At 41.2% G+C, this 25,591-nt stretch overlaps 2 protein-coding genes across 2 annotated transcripts in view; one reads left to right on the top strand and one right to left on the bottom strand.

The window, feature by feature from the left end:
- The window catches only part of LOC142834333 (cytochrome P450 4A11-like), a 41,398-nt gene extending 17,356 nt beyond the window's left edge, over positions 1–24,042 (top strand). The window contains exon 12 of the mRNA XM_075946726.1: positions 23,225–24,042. Within this exon, the coding sequence (XP_075802841.1) occupies positions 23,225–23,393 (169 nt within the window). The 3' untranslated portion in view covers positions 23,394–24,042. The remainder of the gene's footprint in view (positions 1–23,224) is intronic.
- On the bottom strand, positions 1,801–11,472 carry LOC142833974 (cytochrome P450 4A14). The gene is made up of 12 exons (XM_075945891.1): positions 11,275–11,472; positions 10,127–10,259; positions 9,219–9,263; positions 8,652–8,779; positions 7,687–7,811; positions 7,196–7,350; positions 6,693–6,799; positions 6,421–6,611; positions 4,998–5,131; positions 4,131–4,195; positions 3,934–4,010; positions 1,801–2,415 (listed from the first exon to the last, which is right to left on the bottom strand). The coding sequence occupies exons 1-12, from the start codon at positions 11,467–11,469 to the stop codon at positions 2,247–2,249; spliced, it is 1,524 nt and encodes a 507-aa protein (XP_075802006.1). The 5' UTR covers positions 11,470–11,472; the 3' UTR covers positions 1,801–2,246.
- Positions 24,043–25,591: the final 1,549 nt, after the last annotated feature.

Here is a 25,591-nt window from a genome sequence, read left to right on the forward strand (position 1 = left end):
CATCTCCCTCCAAGTTCTTTTACATGTTTTTGTGTTTTGTGTTTGATAATCTCTAGATTGCAAGAACGTAAATCCAAGTTACATGTGGCAAATTGCAGAGAGGCTCTCCTAATTCATACAGTCTAACTTGTAGGCCCCTTTAAATAGGAAATTCACCCCATGGTATGTCACAGTTGTTTCTTAGCTAAATTGAGAAATATGATTGGATGGGGGCTGACAGATTTATGAATTTCAAGAAAAAGTGCCTAATATTGGAGAGATCTTGTATTAGTAATTTAATAACATACATGAAAGCTCTAGAACAAAAGAAAAATAAAATCTAAAAGGAGTAGATGGCAAGAAACAATCAAACTCAGAACTGAAGTCAATAAAGTAGAAACAAACAAACAATAACAGAAAACAAACAGTTGGTTAAGAAAACCAATAGCCAAATTAACTAAAGGTGGAAGGGAGAGATCCAAGTTAACAAAGTTAGAGATGAAAAGGAGGACATAAATCCAGATATGAGGAAATCTAGGCACTCAGTGGTATGAATTTGCCTCTTACAACTACCTTCATTATGTTCCATCGATTTCAATATGTTGTTTTCATTTTCATTCAATTATAGGAGGTTTTTATGTTCCTTCTTTTTTTTTTTTTTAATATTTATTTATTTATTTATTATATATACAATATTCTGTCTGTGTGTATGTCTACAGGCCAGAAGAGGGCACCAGACCTCATTACAGATGGTTGTAAGCCACCATGTGGTTGCTGGGAATTGAACTCAGGACCTTTGGAAGAGCAGGCAATGCTCTTAACCACTGAGCCATCTCTCCAGCCCCTTATGTTCCTTCTTGATTTCTGTCTTGGCTCACTTTTCATTCAGTAATGCATTGTTCAGTTTTCATGAGGTTTTAGTTTTTCTGTTCTTGATATCCGGCTTTAATCCATGGTGATCGGATAGGATGTTTCTAGTTTTATTGTATTGGTTGGGACATATCCAAGTATTTAATCAGTGTTGGAGAATGTTCCATGAGGTGTTGAGAAAAGGGTTGATTCTTTTGTGTTTGGGTAAAATGCTCTGAAAATATGTTAGGTCTGTTTGGCTTATGACATAGATTACCTCAAGAATCTTAGTTTTGCTTTTATCAGGATGACCTGTTACTAGTGAGAACACAGTATTGAAGTCACCGTGTGAGAGTCAGTATGTAGCAGTCATATTGTAGACTCTAAAGTCATACTGTGGAGTCAGCTGTAGTAGTGTTTTATGAACTTTTGTGTGTGATGCAAGGATGACAAACACTTTTCTTTATAGTTGGTGCTGAAATCATCAAAGAATCCATGTCCAGATCATATGCATTTAGCAAGAATTCTCCAAATCTCCTTACTGAATAACTAGAGTACTCTAAGCAAATAAGATCAGGTTAAAATCAGAAAACTCCTTGGCTTCACCAAATCATCAGTCCGATTTATAGACAGCCAACTCAAAGGGTCAAAAAGCAAAGCAAACCCCTCAAGAGCTGAGAATTCTACCACACTCTAACAGTAGGGACCAGACAGTAACAAGATTCCCTGATGGCTGGCTTGCCAAAGCCCCTTTGGGACACTTGGGTTCATGCCTGCATCTGAAACAAAAATAGGAAACAGAAGTAGATGAAGTAAAATGGATTTATTTTCAGGTTGGGTCAAAGGAGGAAAAACTATTCATTTCTCTGTAACAGGATTATTTTTTCATAAGAAAACAAATGCCCTAAATCTGAACACATTAACTTTAACATGAGATAAGTAGAAAGAATCTGGAGAGCCTCTGTTTGTGAATCAAGTTCCCCTTCTGGGTGATGCAGACTTTTAATGTTAATTTTCTCCCAGCGTGTGATTCCTAAGGACATTTGAATTCGTGGTGTCTACTGTCTCAAGAGTCTGAGAGCCAAAGGGAGAGGCACAATTGTCTCCATTTAAAATGTTTCTTCTTTCAGGGGGATGGTTATAAAGGGTAAACTGAGGCCAGGCAGGTGTTTAGGGGTTATGTGGCCAGTCAGAGACACAACCATGTGGCAGACAGGCACACACACAACTGGGAAGAGTCTAGGGAGAGTTTGAGAAAGAGCAGGAAGTTGGGACGACAGGAGACATCACAGACAGCAGAGGAACAGGTGTCAGAAAGAAAGCAGAAGAAATACAGATAAGTCCGGGACAGAAGCAGGGGACGAGTAGAAAGCCCTGAAGGCAGCAGGTCCCAAGAGTTGTCCCTTTCTCCTCCAGAATTATCTTAGCTTCTTGAGACGCAGGTGGATCCCATCCTTGGACTTCAACACAAGTCTTAACATGGGGACCGGGATCCTGGTTGGATCTGGCAGCAGCTCAAAGCGGAGCAGGGTCAGGGCCACGGCCACCTTCATCTCATTCATAGCAAACTGTTTCCCAATGCAGTTTCTGAACCAAGCAGAGACATAAAGTGAGATGCGTCCTCAGACATGTTGGGCATTCGGGCCCCCTTCATGGTACAAGCCTAATCATTTTCCACATAGGTCACACACCTAAATCGTTCCCTGCTTTAAGTTCACAAAACCACCTGAATCCCTTGTCTTCGTGCATAGATTTCTGACCTATGACAAATTTTCACTCCTCTAATGTTACGTCTAACCCTAGACCTGCTCTTGGCTGTGTGAAATGTCATTTGAACAGTGCCAGCATTGTGGGGCATCGAGTCCAAGCACATGAATTATTTAATGAAGTAGTCATTGGGTTATCCAATTCTCTCCACAAAGTTTTTGGATCTCCACTATGATCACCCCTATTAGGTTTAAGATGAGGATGGATAAGTCACCATCCTGTAGATTATCATCTATGCATAAAAACTGAATTGATCCTACAGTGGGACTCAAATATCAGTGGTAGAAATTTCTGGTGAATGCACCTGATTTAGAATCCTCAAGTTGTTCTCCATCTTCCTCTTGCTCAGTTGTCGGGCTCCGGCCCTTCATCCCTCTCAGACTGCCATCATTTGCAGCCATCTTATCGGACCGCAGAAAATCCCTTATTTACAATTTTGCTGTCTTTGTTGTCCACACACTTCTTCCTATGCACTCCATTAGGTAGAACAGCATCCAGATGCCCCAGCCATAACCACACTTAACACAGGATTGTTGAGTTTCTAGCCTCACTTCCTACTTAAGATCACACTGCTGAAGTTGCCAGAGATGCTCCTCATTACCCTCACTATCACATCTAAAGGACAAGCCAAGAGCTAAGTAGCTCTGAATCCCCTGTGACTGATGTCCCTTCCCATACGCATGGCTTTGCAAATTGGGAAATACGAGTTGCAAACATTTGTCTATGCGGTAAAATTTTTGTGAGGGTAGAGGCCAAAAATGTAAGATGATAGCCTCTGGTGTCCATCGTACAATGAGCTGGGAACTCTTATATATATATTACTTTAACAGAAATGCCCATAAAATTTCTACAATTATATATATATATATATATATATATATATATCACCTGTAATTCTTAATATACATTTATTACATACATGTTTATAGGTACATATATTTCAGGGAATTATAGAAGCACCCAACAGTTGAATTAATAAGAAAACCTACTGGGAATTTTGGGAAAGAAAAATTCTCCCTTTAATGTCATTGAAAACTAAAATTCTTGCTTTTAACTTGCATAAGGAATACAATTCAGAAATATGAAGTTCAGCATTTGTAAAAATACCAATATATACTAGTTTTTCTTACAAATATTTCAGTAACCACTGGGCAGTGGATTAAAACCCTCTGTGGTATACTGAATTGCCATCTTCCATTTTGGTGCATATACCTGACACTATCTGTCCACACATAACAATAATACACAAAAGTAGACCAAATGAAACATAAGCGATCAGAAATAGAAAATATTAATACGTGCCAGGGACTCCCTTTCCTCCCAACCCTTTCCTATCACCTTGCTCCTCCTGAGAAGGGCAGGAAAGCGTAGCTGTGCCTAGAAGAATCTGGTGCAAATCTAGAGGGGTCAAACACCTGCAGAGAGAGCACAGGGACCAGGACAAACCAAAGTGAAGCCCATTTCCAATGCAAAAGGAGACAGAATGTCTGAAGTTGCAATTGAGTGGCTCTTGTCTCTTCTCAGGGCCTTCATACCTTAGGGTTTGGCCAAAAACGTGGGTTATGATGAAGGCCATAAATGCTGATTGCAACTGTGATACCTGTGAGGGGAAGACATGGAGTGGAATTAAGCCAAAGAAATGGGTTCTAGACTCACATCCAACAGGAGACTGGCATGTGCTTAAGGAGTCATCACTCAGAGCTGATAATCCTTTGGGCAATAGGGAGCTTAGCAAAGTGTGCTTTAGAGAACCATGAATCCAGTGATGATAGAGAGTAGTGAAGTATGGGAGCATCTGCTTCTAGTAAGTGAAGTGTCAACACACACTCATCAAATGTCTTACATGTACCATCAGAGAACACACATTAGCTCACAGAACACTCACAATTCCCTCCCTGCCATTCCTAAGGTGCTGTTTTATGCCCATTTTTCATATGTAATACTAAATTGTCCATGAGGCCCATTATCTTTTCTTATGTTTACAGTGCTAGGATGTGGCAGACCTGATATCATACCCAATGACCAGTTCACTAATACATGTTTCCCTATAGAGATGAGGATCCCAGAACTTATCCCTGGCTCCTCTCTTTCATCAACTCAAAATTTCCCGAGACACTGGGAAGCATTGCACCAACATGCAGGATTCCATTATCTTTCTCATTTGCTTTTATTCATGAATAAAACCGTATCATCACAAGACTTGTGTCGTTCTTTTTCAACCCTGAATATCTCAAGTGACTGCAATTTCAAAGCTGAGAATGACATTTAACTAGGGGGTGGCATTTCTTCCAGAAGACTTCCTCAGTCTCAATTTTATGACCTCAGCACAACTTCAAAATAAGGATCCAATTTATTGAGACAACAGAGTACACATGAGGACTGAGGCAACTGGTTCTGGTTACCTTTGGGTAAGGAGCGTCCATCAGGGAAGGTGATAGGTGTGTTGAGCTCTCGACTCACACTCGGGACAGGTGGGTAGAGCCTCATGGCCTCCTTGATGCACATAGTGGTGTAGGGCATCTGGTCCAGGTGGTCCCTGAAATAAAAGCCACCCTGAAAAGTCACACAGGACTGGGGTACTAGAAAAACATCATCCTGAGCAAGGCAACCCAGTCCCTGAGAGACACACATGGTATGTACTCAGTTATAAGTGGATATTGCTGTTAAGTAAAGGATAATCACACTACAATCCACTGACCTATGGAAGTTAGATAAAGAGGAGAGGTCTAGGGTGGAATATGGATCTCCCTGGGAAGGGGAAATAAAATAGATTTTGTGGGTGGACTGTGGACGGTGGGCATTGGAACAGGCAAGATTGGGTGGGGAGGAAGGGACAGAGAGAAGATATAGGGCCTGAATCAGCCATCTTCTGTAGCCAGGCAGGTCTCCCAGTGGTGGGACTGGGATACCAATACAGCCACAAAATATGACCCACAAGGTGTCTTGCCATGCAGATATACTGGAACAATGGTGGCACATAGTTTGTGGGGGTGGCCAACAAATGGTTGGCCTAACTTGACGCTAACACCTCTATAGAGAGCTCATGCCCAACACTGCCTAGGAAGTCGGACTCAGGAAGCTGGATGACTCAGAGACCTAGGATAGAATCGAACATGACTGAACAAAAAAAAGTTATTGAAATTATTCCTAATGACATTATGCTATTGTTGTGAACCAGCGTCTTGCTTAATCATCACCAGAGAGGCTTCTGCTAGAAGCGATGGGAACAGAAACAAAGACCCACAGCCAATTATTAGGTGGAACCCTGAAGAAGAAGGGAAGGAAGGATTATAGGAGTCAGATAGGGTGAGGACACCACAAGAATACAGTCCACAGAATCTATTAATCAGGGCTCATAAGGGTTCACAGAGACTGAAGCAGCAACCACAGAACCTACATGGGTCTGAACTAGAACTCTCTGCATACATGATGTGATTGTTTAGCTTAGGGATTTTGTTGGATGCCTAACAGGGAAAGTAGAATTATCTCTGATTCTTTTGTCTACTCTTGAGGCTCTTTTCCTCCTACTGGGTTGTCTGGTCCAGCCTTGGAAATGAGGGTTTATGCCTAGTCTTACTGTATCTTGTTATGCAGTGTTTGCTTGACATCACTTGGAGGCCTGCTCTTTTCTGAAATCAAATGAAGAATTATTGGGTCTAGGGGAGAGGGAAAGTGGAGAGTTAGGAAAAAACAGGAAGTAGGGAAGTAGGAGAAGCTGTGGTCAGAGTGTATTATGTGAAAGAAGAAAAAAGGAAAAGAAAACAATTTAGAAAAGATCTCTCTTATATGTAGGCAGGGGTCTTCTTCATCTTGAGTTTTTCTCACCAGGTGACAGAAGTTCCATCACCCAGGACACTTTGCACCTCCTCCCTGCATCTCTGTTGGTGCTCAGGGTGTGCGGCCAGAGCATAGAAGATCCAGGAGAGTCCACTGGCTGTGGTGTCATGGCCCTCAAACATGAATGTGTCCACCTCTGCACGCAGGTCCTCATCAGACAAGCTCTTCCCATCCTGCATCTGAGTAAAGGCACTGGTAAAAGCAACGTTGGTATCTAATCTGTGTTTCCAGACCAAACCTCATCCCTGCACTTCACTCACTTTGGAAAGCAAGAGGATGTCCAAGAAATCCAGGCGCCTCTTCTTCTTGACTTTCTCCAGCTCTTCCTCATTCTGAAGCTGAGCTTTCCTCATCTTGATCACTCCATCTACCCCATAATAGCATTTGTCAGAGAGATCTCAGAGCTTCTGTAATTCACAGGATCCCTGAGCCCAATCTGCGTGTTCCAGGGAGCCCAGAATGCATGCGCATGTGGGAGTTTGGTCATGAGTAAAGGCTGCACAGTCTCATATCCTACAAGACTCCAATCAATATCCTGGGCCACAGAGCCATGTCAAAGGCTGTTGCATGGATCTCCTGCAGTGTCACCAATGCAATGTAATGAAACTGGGAATTCTTGTAATTCTGGCTCCCAGAAGTTATATCTCAGTAGTGACTAACATGAGTCCTATAGAGGCTTCTGGTAAACTCACTGTGTCTGAGATGTATAATCCTATCTTTGCAGTGAGCCTGATAAAGGAAGAAAGGGGTGGAAAGGCAGAACCTGTGTGCTCATGTGCAAGCTGGCAGGCATGGTAGAACAAACGGCCGTCAGAGGACATCTTGTAGATGGTGTTATTCCAATAAAAGACACTCCTTATTCGATGGAAAGTCAGGGTGTTCAGATCCTCAACAGCCTTAGTGTAGGACCTGGAGTTTCTGAGCATAAGAAATACAATATACTGGTTATGGGATTGTCTGACCCAAGAATAGAGTGGGCTCTATAGTCATCCTTTCAACTGTGGACACACAACACCAAGGCCCACATCACTTGTGTCTTACAGGTATTTGAATCCTTGAGCATTTAGAGAATGAGCTTCTACACTTGTTAGTGTTCTACTGTGTCTTGTTGGGGCTGGCTTGAAATTAGAGCTTGGCCTAAGCCTGGGTGAGAACCTTGCTTTCTATAGAGGCAACTGTCTTCGTTACCATGACCTCTTACTAAGCCCCGACAGATTGGTAAGACCAAAGACTACAAATGGAGGTTTCACTCACTCATCCAACTGGACACTGCCCTGGTAACTGAAAGCACACTTCATAACAGTGTCCAGCGTCATCATGGAGATGTAGTGAAAGATGTCCAGAGAGTGCTCCTGTCCGTCGAGCTTCTCCCATTTGTCCTGTGGTGACAATGGAACAATTGTTTTCTTCAGAAGACCTGTGTTCAGGCTAAGATTTTTTAGTTTATCTATGGATAATCATTCTGGCGTACCTCACCATCAAGAGCATATGTCTGTAGCAAATTAAAGGCATGAAGCGAATATTTGTAGTCTGATGCCTACTTCTTCCAAACCTTTTATGAAAACAACATGCTCTCTCATGGGGTCCGGTTATTGTTTGTTTGTTTTTAAAACAAATATAATCTTTCACTTTAATAAAAGGCCCTTTCTGTTTCTGAGAGTGAATTAGACTTGAATAATTAGTGCAAACACTAATATAGGCATAAAATGTGTGAAGGGAAAGAAGCTATGGGCCTAAATGAACATGACTCATGATTGGTTTTAATTCTATTTCACTTATCAAAAGTTTGCTAAACATGGTGAGTACAGAAATCAGGCCTAATAAAGGTGATGGTGTGTCAGAGATGAATGTGAGAGTGTGGACCTTGTCTTTACTTTGTGGCTCACTCAAGATTATGCAGAAGCCCTTGGTCCATGACATTCTTGTCCTATAACATCTTGAAGCCACCACTGTCTGGTCCAACCAAAGATGAAGAGTCTCTGTTGCATGGTGTTTTATCCTTTGTGGTAAATACTCTGTCATGTTCTTACCACATTGCTCTCTTAAGAGTATTATCCACTCTGATAAATATTAGCTCTCCAATTTATGCATTTGTGGAGCACTTACTTTATAGCATGAGTTATTATTCTATGTGACTGTCTGAAATTTGTTTGGAGTTTGATCATAATGAGTGTGCTATGAGTGGGTGTAAAGAAATGAGAAAGTACCGAACAACTCACTAGCATTGTATTGACAGAGTCCGCCATGATTCTGATGTAGGGTTTTAGGATATCATAATGGAAGGCTGGAGTCAACATTCGCCGGTGCTGGAACCACTTCTTCCCATTCAACAGAAGTAAACCGTAGCCTGGGCCAGAGACTGGTATGTGAATGTGTCCAGTAGAAATGGAATGAAGGGTACCCCTGGGATCATTTGGTAAGATTCATTGGGATGGAATAAGGAAAGGAAAATCAAGTAATGGTGGGATTTCTTAGCCAAAAACAGGAAAGTGAGACTCTAATAAATCTTCTTTGACTTAGAAAAAGTGAGAAAAAGGATGAAACGGGTTGGTATAAGATAAAGGGACATATATAAATGTCTGGCCATGAATGTCTGAAGATATGATGTGGCAGAAACTGGATATCATTAAAACTACATAAGCAGTAGGAAGGATAAGGACTGACTAGAAGAAGAGAAATAAAGCCCTATTTAGGGATGGATCATGATATTTGTGGCCAGGCACCTATTGTTCTCCATTCACCAAAGAGCAATCAGGAAAACATATTCTTTGTTTTAATCTACTTACCAATCCAGGGTTTAAGGAATTGGTAAATACCAGAAGCCTTTGGATCTGAAAAGTAACATAGATATTGGAGGCCAGATAAAGAAGATATTGTTCAAACTGCAAGTTTTTTATGAATTCTTCAGTTTTTCAGATTTTAAACTTATTTTGTAAATGTGTGTGTGTGCATGCGTGTGTGTTGCATGCGTGTGTGACCTCGCTACAGTGCCTTTCTGGTGTTCAGAAGACAAATGTGGAGATGCTCCCTTCTTCTCACTTTCTGTGTGGGTTTCAGGGCTCAAACTCAGATCATCAGACTTCAGCAGCAAACTCCTTGACCAGCTGAGCCATTTTAACAACAATGCTATTAGTTCTTGGTGGATTTCTGCTGACAGTTTTTCCTTATCTCCTCTCACCTCTTCCCATTCCTTTCTATCCTTGTCTTGCCAGTTATGTGGGTTTAGGAAGATGAACATCATTGCACCAGCAGCTGAATGTCTCTGTCACTATTATGTTTATAAAACAAAACAAAACACCTCTCAAAGCCAAACAATAACAAAAAGACTTGTGTTTTTCTTTGTCCCAGAGAAGTAAGCAATTAGAGATTTTGAATCCAGGTTTCTAGATATAAAATTTGTTCTTCACCTACAGGGAAACTTGTAAAAAAACATTGATCAATTTGTTTTAAAAGAAAAAAATAAGAAAAAAGAAATTATGCCCTGTGCAGCTAATTTAAGTGTTGAGAACTATGTAAGTATTATTAGTCAGATGTTGGTCTCTGGACAGTGAGAATGATAGCAGATACTAGTTATCTATCGATGGCAGAATGACATTGTTTTCTAAAATGCCACAGACTTGGGGTATGAACGTTTGGGGTATGAATATTGGGTGGTAGACATGCTGCAGCTGCAAGAAAGCTATGGAACTCTTACCTGATCGCCCCAGAATCACCTTCACATAGTCAGGGTCATAGATCATGACTCGTGCACGACTCCCCGAGAGCCACTGTAAGCAGGCGCTTGGGAATTTCTCTACCCAGGAAAGAATCTGCTGGCGCTCCTTTTCCTTTTGGAGCAGACACCGGGAAAAAGACAAATTAATAAAATTATTCTTTGCCATCTAGTATTTTGTTTGATAGGGAGAGGCAGAACTATCACAGGGACATAGCCTCTAAAATGTTCAGAAAAAAAAGACAGAATTTTGGGTCAGTTTGACAATCTGTCTTTTCTTTCATCCAGACATGTGCTGTATCAAGAATTTCCCTGACCAGATCCTGAAGTCTTGTTAGATGGAGCTAATGATCCATAAATAAGTTATGTAGCTATTGATCCATAAAGAAGTTATGGGGATAAGAGCATCAGCATTCTGTATGAGCTTTAAATTTATCTATTCTAAAATGTGACCAGTGTGCGATCCTCACTGAGGACCTCTTCATACCGCCCCTTACCAAACTGTGCTCTACTGAGGGCTAGAAGAAGTCAACCATCCTTACTGCCTATACACACTTGAGAATGGAGGAGACTGGTGAATCCAGCCAGTTTCAGGGACTTTTTGAAGCCTTTGAGTTGCTTGCTTCCTGAACTTAAGGACTTCTACTGCAGGATGGGATGTTTCACCTCCCCACAGAGCTTCCAGTAACTTAGGGGCTTCCTTTGTGAATGGGATGTTTTACCTCTCTTTAGAACATCCTGTACTGTAATCACAAGTTTCCCTCCAAAAAGGACAGTTTTAATCTCAGAGGAAACTGATACATAACATGGCCCCCAAATCATCATGTCTAGAAGCTCTCTCAGTCTTAACAAACCTAGATAGTTGTTCTGTGTACCCGACATCACTCACCCACACCGTAAGGACAAGCTCTTTTCCCATGCCCTTGTACATCCCGAGTCTATTGTCAACACACATCTTCTTAAAGGGTGTGTGCTCCTCATGGTTAAGGGAAGCTCACTCTTAGAAGTACAATGAATATTCTTCATTCAGAAACCACATGCTCATCACACAGCAAACTGCCCCATGGACTGAAACTAAACTATCAGAGCACCAGCTTTTCATGTCCTTCCCCTCTCTCCCTTCTTCCTACCTTCTGGTGGTGCCCCCAAAGCCAATGGGAAGGAGTGGATGGGAACTTCTGGAGGGTCTTGAGCAACCATTGCCTTCTTAAGTAGAACTGGACTGCCTTGAAAAGCACCAGAAATAGGCTGAGCAGGAAGACTACTTGGAAGAACCCAGAAACACCATCCAAGCTTCTGCTGGGGCTAAATATAGAGAAACCCATGGTTAGAGGCTTCCGGATCATTAGTGTCACTGAACCTTTGGAACATCCACATTTGAGTAATGAGAAAGTTGATCCACCTACTTTTGGGAGGGATGATGGAGAAGACAGACAGGTATTGACCTCAGGTTCCAAAGTTTATTAATATGAGACAACGTTGAGAAACAGTGAAAACAGAGCCTTAGCAACTGACCTTGGTCATTGCTGTATAAGCACACACTTTCCTGTCTCTCTACTGCTCACAAATATTTATTGAGCACCTAATATATATTATTAACATCCTAGTTGATGAGATAGAGTAATGGAATAGATATAATTAGCCTTGATATTCAGAGATTCATATTCTAACTTACCAAACTTTTAATAGGCTTAGCTGCTTGTACAAGATGAAAATGATGACAAGGAGTAAATCTGTGTTCAGATGAATATAGTTGCAGAGAGTTTCTACACACAGTGATCCTTGCAGCTGGACCCTAAATCCAGCTCTTTCTTACATTTCACTTAGGGCTTATCCTAACCCTTCTCCAGTTATGATCTGGGATGAATGTGTCAATGGGTAGAACATTGCAGCTGCATTTAGGAGGGCTCAACCCCAGGTGAGCCTCACCACACATGTAGCCGGCTACAGTCTTTCTGTGCCTCAGTATCTTGACTGTGTAGGATAATAATACCTTCCCCAAATACTTAAAATACTCGTTGCCATCACCTACGTCAAGACATATTTCCTTTTTTTTAAATATTTATTTATTTATTATGTATACAATATTCTGTCTGTGTGTATGCCAGCAGACCAGAAGAGGGCACTAGACCCCATTACATATGGTTGTGAGCCACCATGTGGTTGCTGGGAATTGAACTCAGGACCTTTGGAAGAGCAGGCAATGCTCTTAACCTCTGAGCCATCTCTCCAGCCCCCCAAGACATATTTCTTGATCTCAGTTTGCATTAACTATAATAAAGAAATCAGTGAAATGATACTTGTTATGGTTAACCTGAAAAATTTAAATACCCACCCATGATTAATAAAGCAAAATTATAAAAATAAGATCTTGAACATTTAGTAACCCATGAACTGTATAGTGCTGGAATGGTTTCCAAAAAATTTATGAATATTATACTTAACAGAGAAGGTATGATTTTATTGTGAGCCTATCTGCTAACATGAAGTTGGATGGGTAAAAGAATGGGGAGGATCTGGGATCAGTTAATGAAGGAGAATAATATAATCAAAATGTGTTGTTATGAAATATTAAATAAAAAATAAATTTTAAAATGGGAAAAACTTAAAAAAATAGAAAGAAGAGAAGGATAGAGATGATCACTTCTTTGGGGTCATCATCTTTGCTTTGATCATGATTATCTTCTGTAAACAAACTCAAATTTTACAGAATTCATAGCTATACACAAAATGTATTTCAACAGGAGTTTTAGGAATTTAGTTTAATTTACTCTTTCTGGAATATGTGTTTGCCCTAACCTAGTTGGTCATCTATCCAAATGTTTCTTAAACACAGTCCTACTTTGTCTTACCCTGTACCATGACATGTATTACATAGCCCATATATATTCTTCCTTTCTAAAGCCCTGAGCTCCTGTTAAAACCAAAGTCAGAGGCAACATGCAACCATGAACATTCCATTTGTCTGAACTTTTACCCACTTTGTGGTCATTTTACAACTTCAAATATTTGTTGAATGAGTGACTGATTGAAAGTCAAGATATGGTGTAAGCATTTAGCAAAGTCATTATGATCCCATCCCGACTGAATGGGTCGTCTTGTACCTTTACTCCTTTCCTACTTGGATCATTGCCCACTATGCATTTAAACACTGGGAGACTGTAGTGGAAAGAGCTTTGCTGAAGTGGAAAGACTACTGCTGAATTTTAGTTTTTGACTAAAATTTGCTTCCTTTTCTAAATAAGAGTTCTTTATAGTTTTGCTCACATTGTCTCACCCTGTCTGTTGTGTGCCATGAGGAAGGGAGAGATAACAATTATAGGTTTCAAAGACTTTAATAAATCACATATAAGTGGGCTCACTGATTGGCAGTGCTTCAGGATAAGGACTCAGGAGTCTTGCTTTTCCTGGCAGCCCTGACAGGGGCTGAAGGGGGATTTATAAGCATAAAAATATAAACTCAACTGTTCCAAGTTACAGGTACAGTTTTTAGCAATCAGGAGTCGAAGACTAAGTCTATCCCTATGCATTCCATCATTGTCAACTGACACAAGGGTAAACTCTTTAGTCCACCAAGTCAGATCCATTTTTTTCCTTGCTGTTAGGAACAGCCATAACACTTTAGGGAATTAAGGGGGCATAATAGACTATTTATATTGTCTAAAGGTGGATCAGTCATTGCAAAGTTCTCAGCTCCCCTAAGGCCTGAGATCCCGAACTTTGTGCCACCATACAGATAAAATGGAGTTTGAAGTCAAAATGGCAGTACTTAGCACAAGATGCTTTTGTCTGTTCCCTTCAATGTTATGATAATAATGAACATGGAGTGAGTAGGTATTGCATTCAGGGCACTGCTACAAGGCAGTTGCCCTGCTTCCTCCCTCAACAATCCTCCAAAAGAATGTTGTTGAAAGGATCAGGGAGTAACGCTGGAGGTTTAATACGTCTTTATCTCTACAACACATTCTCAGTAAGTTTACCATTTTCATAGATTTAGCAGTTGCCTTCCAGGGACCTACATTCTGTTCCCAGACTCTATGTAATAGCTCACAAGGAACCATCTGTAGTCCCAGTTCAAGGGGATTTGACACCCCTTCTGGCCTCTGCAGGTACTACCTGCATGTGGTACACAGACACACATGGAAGCAAAATGCCCATGTACATTAAATACATAATTTTTAAAAATCAGGGAATCGTCCGAAAAATGGATGACTGGAGGCGATTTACTTCTTCTTTCCAACTTTAAAATAAGAAAGTCTAAGTTAAGATAAATTTATTCTACTAGACATATATGCTCCAAACCCTGAGGCACCAAATTTCATTAACAGATCTAATACCAAACATTGGCTCCAACACAGTAACGGTTGGTGGATTCAACACCACACTCTCACCAATATACAGGTCATTTCTGCCTCAGAAACCCACTAGACATAGAACCCTGAAGTTATCTGACATCACACACCAAAAGGATCTGGCAGACATCTGCATTCCACCAAAACTCTTCAAACCACCCCACCAGCTCCAATGCTATATGGAGTTGTTTCCCACATTCTCACAGCTCTTGAGAAGCTTCAAACTGGCAGATGTTCCACTCACTGCAAAGAGATGCTGAAAACATGAAAAAGCAAGGCAGCATGACTCCTCCTCCTCCTCAACTATTGAACTCAAAGTTACTGAAATAGGTAAATGCTAGGTGATGATGTCAAAGGTTTTCTGACCAAATATGACCTATTACCTGAAAGAACAAGCAGATGAATCAGATTCATGACCTCATGACCTGGAGAAGAAAGACAGAAATGAAAGAAAAAAAGAATGAAAAGAATCAACTAAGCCAGTTCACGACCATCAAATCAGCACTGTAAAAGATACTTGAAAATATTATTATACTCAGAGAAGAAATAAAGACGATCTCAATGATATGAAATAGTAAATTTCAGAAAGGAATAAATAAAGGAAAGCTAGGAAAATCTATGGTACCAAACACAGTAAATCAACCAACTCCTGAGCCTGATAGAGAAGATTGTAGAAAACAAAGCTTCCTCTAATACTGAGGGGACTTAAGAGGTGAGTGAACAGCCATGTGGTGGCAAACTCCAGTCTCTATAACATCCACAGTGGGACAAAACCAGGGCCCTTTCCCCAACTCTCTTGGCTCTTCTATCCATCCATCAGGAGACTTTTCTGTAGGTAGGCTCCCCTCAAACCCATTTACCTTACTTTTCAAGTTACTAGTTCCATCCTGCCCCAAAACTCACCTATCCTGCAACCTTGGTAGAACTATGACACACAGCTTGCTCCAATACTGAGGGTACTTAAGAGTGAAGGGACTTAAGAGCAACCTTGGTGAAATTCTGAACCAGAGCGTGATCCAATACTGAAAGGACTTAAGAGCTTGCTACAATACTGAGGGGACTGAGAGCTTACTACAATACTAAGGGGACCAAGAACTTGCTACAACACTGTAGGGACCAAGAGAGAGGACCAAGGGAGCAAACCAGGTGAGAAAACCAAGAGAGCAGGCTTGTAGAGACCTCAGAGGCTTGCAAAGACACAGACATTGACAGTACAGAGCAGACCACAAAAAATTTCCAAACATTCAGACAGCCACTGCAAGGATTGAACCAAGGCACAAAGACACTACTGGCCTCATTTGAAGAAAGAGATGGTTAGGCACCAATGCAAGAATTCATTCAACAACCTAAAAAGCAACATGGTTGCACCAGAACCCAGTGGTCATACATAAGGAAGATTTGATCATCCTAATCCAGGAGAAGCAGAAGAAAACAACTTTAAACATAACTTTGTGAAAATGACGGAGACCTCTAAACAGGAAATGAAAAACTATCTTAAAGAAATGTAGGGAAATACAAACAAAAAATTGGAAGAAATTTAAATCCATTAAAGAAACTCAAGAAAAAACAATCAGACAGGTGAAGCAAACATTTAAAGACTTGAAGACTGAAATAGAGGTAATAAAACACAAACAGAGGAAATTCTGGATATGAAAAGTCTGGGTAAATGAACAGAAACTACAAAGACAAGTATAACCAACAGAATACAAGAGACAGAAGAAAGACTCTCAGCTGTTGAAGATACTATAGAGGAAATAGACTCATTAATCAAAGAAAACATGAATTACAAAAATTCTTGACATAAAACATCTAGGAAATCTGGGACACTATAAAAAAACAAACCTAAGAATAATACGGGTATTGACTTCTTTGCTCATCTCATTTTTCCCACTCTTCAACTGAAGTTTGGGAGCTCAGTCCAGTGCTCGAATGTGGGTCTCTGCTTTCTGTTTCTGTCAGTTGCTGGATGAAAGTTATATGGTGATATTTAAGATATTCATCAGCCTGACTACAGGGTAAATCAAGATTGGGCCCCCTCTCCTCCATTGCATAGGGTCTTAGCTGGGGTCATCCTTGTGAATTCCTGGGGATTTCTCTAGAGTTAGGTTTCTGCTAACCCTATAATGGCTCCCTCACTCAAGATATTTTTTTCCTTGTTCTCATCTCTGGGTACACTCACTGAAACGGTCTACCTGAGCTAATGGGAGCTCACCAACTCCAACCGGACTGGAAAGGAACATGTATAGGACCAAACTAGTCCCTCTGAATGTGGTTGACAGTTGCATGGCTGGGGCAGACTGAAGGGCCACTGGCAGTGGCACCAGGATTTATCCCTATTGCATGTACTGGCTTTTTGGGAACCTATTCCCTTTGGATGGATACCTTGCTCAGCCTAGATATAGTGAGGAGGGCCTTGGGCCTCCCCCAAAGCAATGTATCTTACCCTCTCTGAGGATTGGATGGAGTTAGAGTGGAAGGGTGTGTAGAAGGAATAGGAGGATGGGAGGAATGAAGGGAGTGGGAAATTGGATTGGTATTTTTTTTAAAAAAAATATCTAGCCGGGCGGTGGTGGCGCACGCCTTTAATCCCAGCACTTGGGAGGCAGAGTCAGGTGGATCTCCGTGAGTTCGAGACCAGCCTGGTCTACAAGAGCTAGTTCCAGGACAGGCTCCAAAACCACAGAGAAACCCTGTCTCGAAAAACCAAAAAAAAAAAAAAATTCTAAAGAAAGGAAGGAAGGAAGAGAGAATAATAGGGGTAGAAAAAGGAGAATTTCAGCTCAAAGGCACAGAAAATATATTCTGCAAAATCATAGAAGAAAACTTTCCCAACCTAAAGAAGGATATCCCTATGAAGGTACAAGAAGCTTACAGAACACCAAATAGATTGGATCAATAAACAAGTAACCTCACCACATAATAATCAAAACACAAAATACAGAATAAATAAAGAATATTAAGAGCTGCAAAGGAAAATGGTCAAATAACGTATAGATATTGTAAGATAGACCTATCAGAATTACACCTGACTTCTCAATGGAAACCATGAAAGCCAGAAGGTCCTGGGCATATGTGATGCAAACACTAAGAGACCATGGATACAAGCCCAGACTACTATTCCCAGCAAAGCTTTCAATCACCATTGATGGAGAAAACAAAACATTCCATGACAAAAATAGATTTAAATAGTACATATCCACAAACCCATCCCTACAAAAAGTACTAAAAGAAAAATTCCAATCAAAAGAAGCTAACTGCACCCACAAAAACACAGGCAACAGATAACTTCCCACCAGCAAAACCCAAAGAATGGAAACACACAAATACTACTACCAAAATTACAGGAATTAACAACTACTGGTCATTAATATCTATTAATATCAATAGACTCAATTCACCTATAAAAAGAAACAGGCTAAGAGAATGGATACTAAAACAGGATCCAGCCTTGTGGTGTATAGAAGAAACACACCTCAACCTCAAAAATAGACACTGCCTCAGAGTAAAGAGTTGGGATAAGATTTTCCAATCACATGGACCTAAGAAACAAGTGGGTGTAGTTATCCTAATATCTAACAAAATATATCCAAACTAAAATCAAGTAGAAGATATGGGGACACTTTATACTTATAACAGGAACAATCCATCAAGATGTAGTCTCAATCCTGAACATCTATGCCCCAACACAAGAGCACTCACATATGTAAAAGAAGCATTACTAAAACTTAAATTGCATATCAAACCCCACACACTAATAGGAGAATTCATCACTCCACTCTCGCCAATGGATAGGTCAACCAGACAGAACCTTGACAACAAAGAGGACTATAAGAGAGACATATATGGTTCTACATAAAAAGAAGGAAAAATTGGTTCTCCTGAGTAAATTGTGAGCGTGAGGGTCACAGGGGAGTATAGAGGGGAAGAAGGGAGGAAGACAGTGGAGCGGAGAAAAGTGTATAGTTCAATAAAAGCAATAAAAATGCAAAAAATTTGGTCCCCAAAATGGTCCCCCAGTTGTTCAGTCTGTTTTTTCAGGTGAGTTAAAAATGTTTCAGAAAGGGGTTACAGATCATCAGCAAAGTATTACCTGGGAGAAGTAGGATTTTGACAGAATGAGGTGTGAGACAAAGGGTGATCTCCTGACATTGGTCGACAAGGGTCGATCTAGTATCTGGTCATCAGTTCATCTCTCCCATCAACCTGAATGCTTCTCAGGGACTGGACCATATATGATATGTGGTTCCTTGATCTCCTTCATTTGCTTTGACCCAGGAAAGAAACACATCTCCCTAGCCTCTGTCTGATTGTTTATTTATTGGGTACATCCTAGCAAATCAAATTTGAGAGATAAAGTCAGAATACCATATTCAAAGATTTCTTTGTTAAGAATTGAATCTATACATATACATATCTCTGTTTGTATGTGTGTTTGTATGTTCTGTGCATGTATAAATGTAAAACCATCAGTGCAGCAAGATAGTAGAAAAACTTGTTCAATATTTGGATTAAGAATTAGGGCTGCTAGTTGGGCTCAGGTGTAGTGATATTTCATTTGTGTTTCAATAAATAAAGCTTGCCTAAAGGTCAAAGAGTAAAACAGCTGCCCTGGTCAGCCTTACAGACCAGGCAGTGGTGACACACACCTTTAATCCCAGTAACCACACTAGTTTGTCATAGAAACCAGGAGGTAGGGGCGAGTTTTTTCAACCCAAGCCCTAAGGAGGATTATAAAATGGAATGAGACAACTCTCACAGACACAGTCTCATTTTGAGATTCCTGGAGGCAGGATCACCATTTTGGACTGAGGTAGAAGTAAGAGCTAGTGACTGAATGTTTTACTTTCCTGACCTTCAAGTAGAACCCAATTTCTGTCTCAACATTTTTCTTTCTACATTTGATGCTCAATGTTTGGGGTACAAACTCATGAAAACAGCCATTTGCCTGAGGCTTTTTAGCCACTGGTACAGTTCAGAGCCAGGCCCAAACCTAGCCACTTGGATTCAGGAGAAAAAATAGTGTTCCCAACTCCCATCTCCCCTGGCTTAACTTCCTCTCCTTTCCCACCTATCTGTCTGCAGCTTCCCTTTGCACCCACACAGTACTCTCATAGCTTCTTGTGGCTCCCGCTCTCTCCCTGACTTGCTGCCATCCCATGTATGGCTCCTTCAGCTTCCTTTGTCTCCTGTGGCCTGTGTGCACCCACTGAGGACTGTCCTGACCAGTGGCTCTTTAACAAAAATCCAATTAGTTTAGTTTTGAGTTCTCCTTAGGAAATCCACAGGTTAGTGATATCGAATCAAGTGAGACCAGAGCTCCAGCATCTCTGGACTACTTTAGTGGTAGAATTGTGATACCTACTGCCCACATCATTATTACACCTTAAAATTCTCTTCTGAACCAGGATTTTAACAGTGGTAAGTCATCTGATAATGGCAGATAATATCACCATCCAGAAATTTAATAACCTTTTAGTTTCTACTATGGAAGGAATTCTAAAAGAGTTTTATGACCATTCTGGGATGTATATGTTCTTAGCCATAGCTGCTATTATTTTGATAATGCATATTATATCATTAAAAAATGGTTTGATAACAAAGTCAAGAATGGGAAACTTTTAGAAATTATATAGACTTTACAGACTAGTAATGAGAAGTTGGCTCAAAGGATTCGTACCATTGAGAATGATAATCATGTTTTGATAGAAAAATTCACTTCACGACAATGGGTTATGAAACCTTACAGAACGGTACTGAGAGTTTATCTGAAAGAATTCATCCTATTGAAATTGCCAATCAAAATCTATTAAAAAGTTATGACAAGCTACCAGATAGAACATGCCCCACTGGACGGCAATCAACATGCCATCCAGACAATCTCTAAGGATGAGAAAATATCATTAATGGAAAAACTTAGACTCAGAATCGTCTGTACATGAATAGAAGCAGAAATTACTTGCTTTGATAAAATCATTAGAAATATTCACAGGTTAAGAAATTCAGACTTGGGGGCTGGAGAGATGGCTCAAGTGGTTAAGAGCATTGCCTGCTCTCCCAAAGGTCCTGAGTTCAATTCCCAGCAACCACATGGTGGCTCACAACCATCTGTAATGAGGTCTGGTGCCCTCTCTGGCCTGCAGATATACACACAGACAGAATATTGTATACATAATAAATAAATAAATATTAAAAAAAGAAATTCAGACTCTTCAAAAGTGAGAGGTACATAGATTTGAAACCAGTGAAGAAGTCATGAGAATTGATAAGTAAGGAGATGAAGTACATGCAAAAGACAATAATAAAGACTTAACACCACCAGCAGAGATTATCTACCAAGAGTTTTAGCTACTTATCCTATTACTATTTTTGAAAATCCAGCAAATAGTAAATACCCCAAAGGATATACAGAATGTAAATGGGAACATATATGTATAAAATATCTAAAGAGATTAAGCCAGCAGTATTATCTTATGGCACGTGTTCACCATATGTGAGGCAGTTGGTAAAGAAATGGCTTCAGGCCTTTTCGTCTGTGAGGTCCTTGGAACCCTGCAACAGACCCTGCTCCAGTGCTGAGGGGACAGGAGAGGTGAGTCAGTGGCCACAGGGCAGGACAGCTGGAAATGCCACTTTCTGGGACCTTCCCTAGGGCATAGACTCAAGCCCCCACCCACCCCCCATTCCCTAAGCTTTTCTGGAATCCAGCAGAGTGTGTTACTGCTGCTGGGCTTTCTTGACCACATCCCACCCTGCCTACCTTTTCTCCTGCAAGGTCCTTGGAACCCTGGCACACAGCCTGCTTCAGGCTGAGGGGAGCAGAGAGCCAATGAGGGGTTTTACTCCTGCTGGGCTTTCTTTCTCCCATACCACCCTGCCCCCAAGTCCGCCTATTCACCAGCGTGGTCCTTGGAACCCTGCCACACAGCCTGCTTCAAGTGCTGCGGGGATCTGAGAGGTGAATCAGAGCCCACAAGCCCGGACAGCCAGATGGCCCACTCTCCAGGACCTTACCAGTGTTCCAGAACCTAGAGGCCCCTCCACAACTCCCTAGCTTTCCTTGCCAGCCAGCGGGGAATGTCCCTACTGCTGGGCTTTCCCCCAACCCACCCTACCCCCAAGCCTGCCCTTTTCACCTATAGGTCCTTCAAATCAGGCAACACAGACTGCCCTTGTCAGGAGGAACAGGTAAGGACAATGGGCTAGTGGACATGGTTGACATATGCCAATGTTTGATATTTCTCATTGCTTGGGGCTTTCTGAGGCCTGTTTACACAACAGTTCTCATACGCATTTAGATGACATGTGTGTCCGTTTCAAAAAAAAAGAAGGCATTTCAGTACATAACTCAGAGACTTAACCCACTGCTCTGTGGTCACTGAAAAAAAAATCTGTGTTAAATTAGTATATTTTCTTATATCCCCGAGTTTTGAATATCAAATTTTCAGAATTTCACATGAACCAACTTTAAAGTGTTCTTTTCAATTGTCAGAAACTTGATGGGAGAATTTCTTTCCCCAAAATCTCACTAGAGCCCAACATATTTTTTCAATTAATTCAGCAAGTCAATACTAAAAAGAACTTATGAGTACTCACTTATACATGTGAAATACATGTGAAGCATACACATTTAATACTGTAATGTGACATGTTAGGTAGCATCCTATATTTCAATATATTGAAAATCAGAGCTGTGCTGGTCCATCTGTTAAAGTCGTGTATGTGTAAGTTTACATCATTGTAGGCTGACCCAGTAACAGTCATCTCACACATTTCTGACTTTCGGCCTCACAAATATTCACGATGTACAAAAATTCTGGCAATTTTATATAGTTTTTCCCTGTTTGAAAAATTAGGCATGAGCAAAGGGACTTAGTAAACAGACTTGGCCTGCCTAGGAGTGCGGTGGCCATAGGACGGCTCCTGAGAAAATCCCTCTGCATGGTGCTGCTGCGGAAACCCACCAGATCTACAGGCCTCATCCTGTAGATCACAAATGGCCCAAACCTTATAATGAATGGGTCCTAAGGATGCTCTTCTGATTCAATAGTTCTGTGACTTCTACAATGCCAAATCAACTTCCGTCGAGTAAGTTAAAGGTGCAGTGTTTCACTGGAAGAAATATTTTTAGGATAAAGCTTATCCAGGAATAAGAATTTCATCTTAACCGGCTTCAAAAACAAAACAAAATAAGGAACAGGTGCTGGATATCAGGAGGCTAGAGGATACTTGGCTACAGATGCTGGCAGTTTGAAGGGCTAATGGATGACTCTGCTCCCAAATGGGAAGAGGATAAGAGAGCAACTTGAGGAACACCAAGATGATGTTTAACTTTTCACTAATCCTGGGTTAATTTATATGTTTTATGTAAAGATAATAATGTCCAGGAATGTGACCCACCCCTTAGTGTATTGCCCCAAACCGGAGAATCCAGGCTGGAGATCCAGAGATTGTTAGTGGGGGAATTGACTGACTGTTAACTCATTAAAAGACTCGTGTGGAAGGACTCTGAGCCCCACAGTGCTGGCACTATTCAAATGATATGCCATGTGTCTGAGGCAGTACCAGGGGTCAGAGCTAGTCCTAGAAAGAGTAAAAGACTTTGTCAAAAATCAGGAGTCAGTCTAAGACCATGAAGGAGGACCCTAATGCCCGGCTCTGAATGGGGCTCATGGGCCAATGCTTGATTAACTAAGAACAAATCTTACTTTGCTTTCTCTGCCTGGCCCAGAAACTGCATCGGGAAACAGTTTGCCATGAATGAGCTGAAGGTGGCCGTGGCCCTGACCCTGCTACGCTTTGAGTTGCTGTCAGATCCCACCAGGGTTCCAGTCCTCGTGCAAAGAAGTGTGCTAAAGTCCAAGAATGGAATCTACCTTCGTCTCAAGAAGCTAAAATAACACCAGTGGAGAAAAGCACAGCCTTGGAGGCCAATTGCCTGCAGTACTTGCTGTCTATCACCTGCTTTTGTTCCTGGGTTTTCTATACTTATTTTGCTTGCTTTCTGGCCACACCCCTTCTCCTGTGCTGACTATAATGTCTCCTGTCATCCCATCTTTCTGCCCTTTCTCTAATTCTCCCCAGACTCCTTACAAGATTGTTTGTGTATCTGTTTCCCACCTGGCTATGTCTCTGATTGACCACATAACCCCTGAACACCTGCCTGTCCTCCGTTTTCCCTTTATAACCATTGCTCCTATGGATAAATGGATACTTTAGAAGAAGACACCTGTGTCCCTCCTTATGGTTGTCCGACTATTGAAGAGATGGACCCAAAGGAATTAAAATGTCCCTAGAAATCCTACACTGTCAGTAAAATAAGGCTAATATTCTTGGTGTCAGCTAGAAGAATTCAACTCTTAAGAGGTGGCTTTTCACAATTCTGAAAGTTTATTTTGTGGTTAAATTAACGTATACGAATTTTCTGAGGTTTACCTCATATCTTTTCTATAAAATGATACCACTGCTACCAAAAAGATGGAGGGAAATCAGTAGCATTTATCATGTTGTTTTGATCTAGGTGTAATTAAATTCATTTTCCATTACCAATTTTCTTTCTTTTCTTTTTTGAAAAATTTATTCTTCTCCTATTCATTGTATTCCACCTGCAGTTTCTCTGTTCTCCACTCCTCCCAGTCCTTTCCCAGCCTCCTCTCTCCCTGAGATCCACTTCTCCATTTCCCTTCTGAAAAGGGCAGTCCTCCCAGGAATACCAACCGAACATGGCATAATGAGTTACAATAAAACTAAGTATAAACCCTCTAATTAAGACTGTAAGAGTTAACCCAGAGGAGGAATAGGTTCCTGCGAGCAGAGACATCCCAGAGCTCTGCCGCGTTAGGAGACCCACAAGAACATCAAACTACACAAATGTAGCTTATGCAGAGGACCAAGCTAAGACCCATACAGACTCTGAATGTTAATTCAGTCTCAGTGAGCCCTTATGAGCCCTTCTTAGTTGATTCAGTGAGCCATGTCCTCATCGTACCCTGTGCCCCTCTGTAGCTCCTACAATCCTTCCTCCTCCTGTTCTGCAAGGTTCCCTGGGCTGTACCTAATGTTTGACTGTGGGTCTCTGCATCTACTCCCATCGGTTGCAGGATGAAGCCTCTCTGATGACGATTCGGCTAGGATCCAATCTATGAGTATAGCAAATACCATCAAGGATCATTTAATTGACTTTTTATTTTATTGTTTGTCCAGTCATGTTTGGTTCTAGCCTATGTTCCTGGTCATCCAGGCTATGTCTGGCATGGGCTCCCTCTAGTGGTGTGGGCCTCAAGTTGGACCAGTCATTGGTTGGCCACTCCCACAAGTTTTGCACTCCCTTCCCCAAACTGGTCTTGCAGACCTTACAAATTGTAGGTCAGAGGTTTTGTGGCTGGGTTGATGTTCCATTTTCACCACTGGAAGCCTTGCCTGGTTACAGAAGATGGCCAGTTCAGGCTCCATTTCCCCATTACTAGGAGCAGTCACTAAAGTCACCCTCATAGATTCCAGGGAGTTCCTACTGCACTAGGTTTCCACAAATCCCCCAAATCTAGTCCTCTCTCCCAGTACTCTTTCTGTCCATCCCTTCCCCAATATCCACCTGACCCTTTTTGTTTTCACCCTCACCTGCCCCCAGTCTACCCAAAAGATCTATTTTTCTTCTCATTCTCAGGGAGATCCATGTGTCCTCCCTTGAGCTCTCCTTGTTACATGGGTTTTTTTAGGGGGGTCAGTGGATTGTAGCATGATTATCCTTTACTTAACAGCTAATATTTACTTAAAGTGCGTACATACTCTGTTTGTCTGTCTGGGACTGGGTTACCTAACTCAGGGTGATTTTTCTAGCTTCATCTATTTGCCTGAAAATTGCATGATGTAATTGTTTTTAACAGTTGAGTAACACTCCATTATGTAAATATACCACATTTTCTTTATCCATTTTTGGTTGAGGAAACCTAGGCCGTTTCTGGTTTCTGGCTGTTATGAAAAAAGCTGCTATGAGCATAGGTGTGCAGGTGCCCTTATGGTAAGATGGAGTGTCCTTTAGAAATGCCCAGGAGTGGTATAGCTTGGTCCTGAGGTAGATTGAGTCCCAATTTTCTGAGGA

This window comes from Microtus pennsylvanicus, chromosome 13 (genome assembly GCF_037038515.1).
Source record: "Microtus pennsylvanicus isolate mMicPen1 chromosome 13, mMicPen1.hap1, whole genome shotgun sequence".
NCBI classification, from domain to species: Eukaryota; Metazoa; Chordata; class Mammalia; order Rodentia; family Cricetidae; genus Microtus; species Microtus pennsylvanicus.

Excerpts from the sequence above, each read along its gene's own strand:
- LOC142833974 (XM_075945891.1), bottom strand. The coding sequence starts at position 11,469 with ATGGGTTTCTCTATATTTAGCCCCAGCAGAAGCTTGGATGGTGTTTCT. Across the intron at positions 6,612-6,692 it reads ACATCCTCTTGCTTTCCAAA|ATGCAGGATGGGAAGAGCTT; the intron begins GTGAGTGAAGTG and ends GCCTTTACTCAG. Across the intron at positions 4,196-4,997 it reads TGGACGCTCCTTACCCAAAG|GTATCACAGTTGCAATCAGC; the intron begins GTAACCAGAACC and ends TTCCCCTCACAG.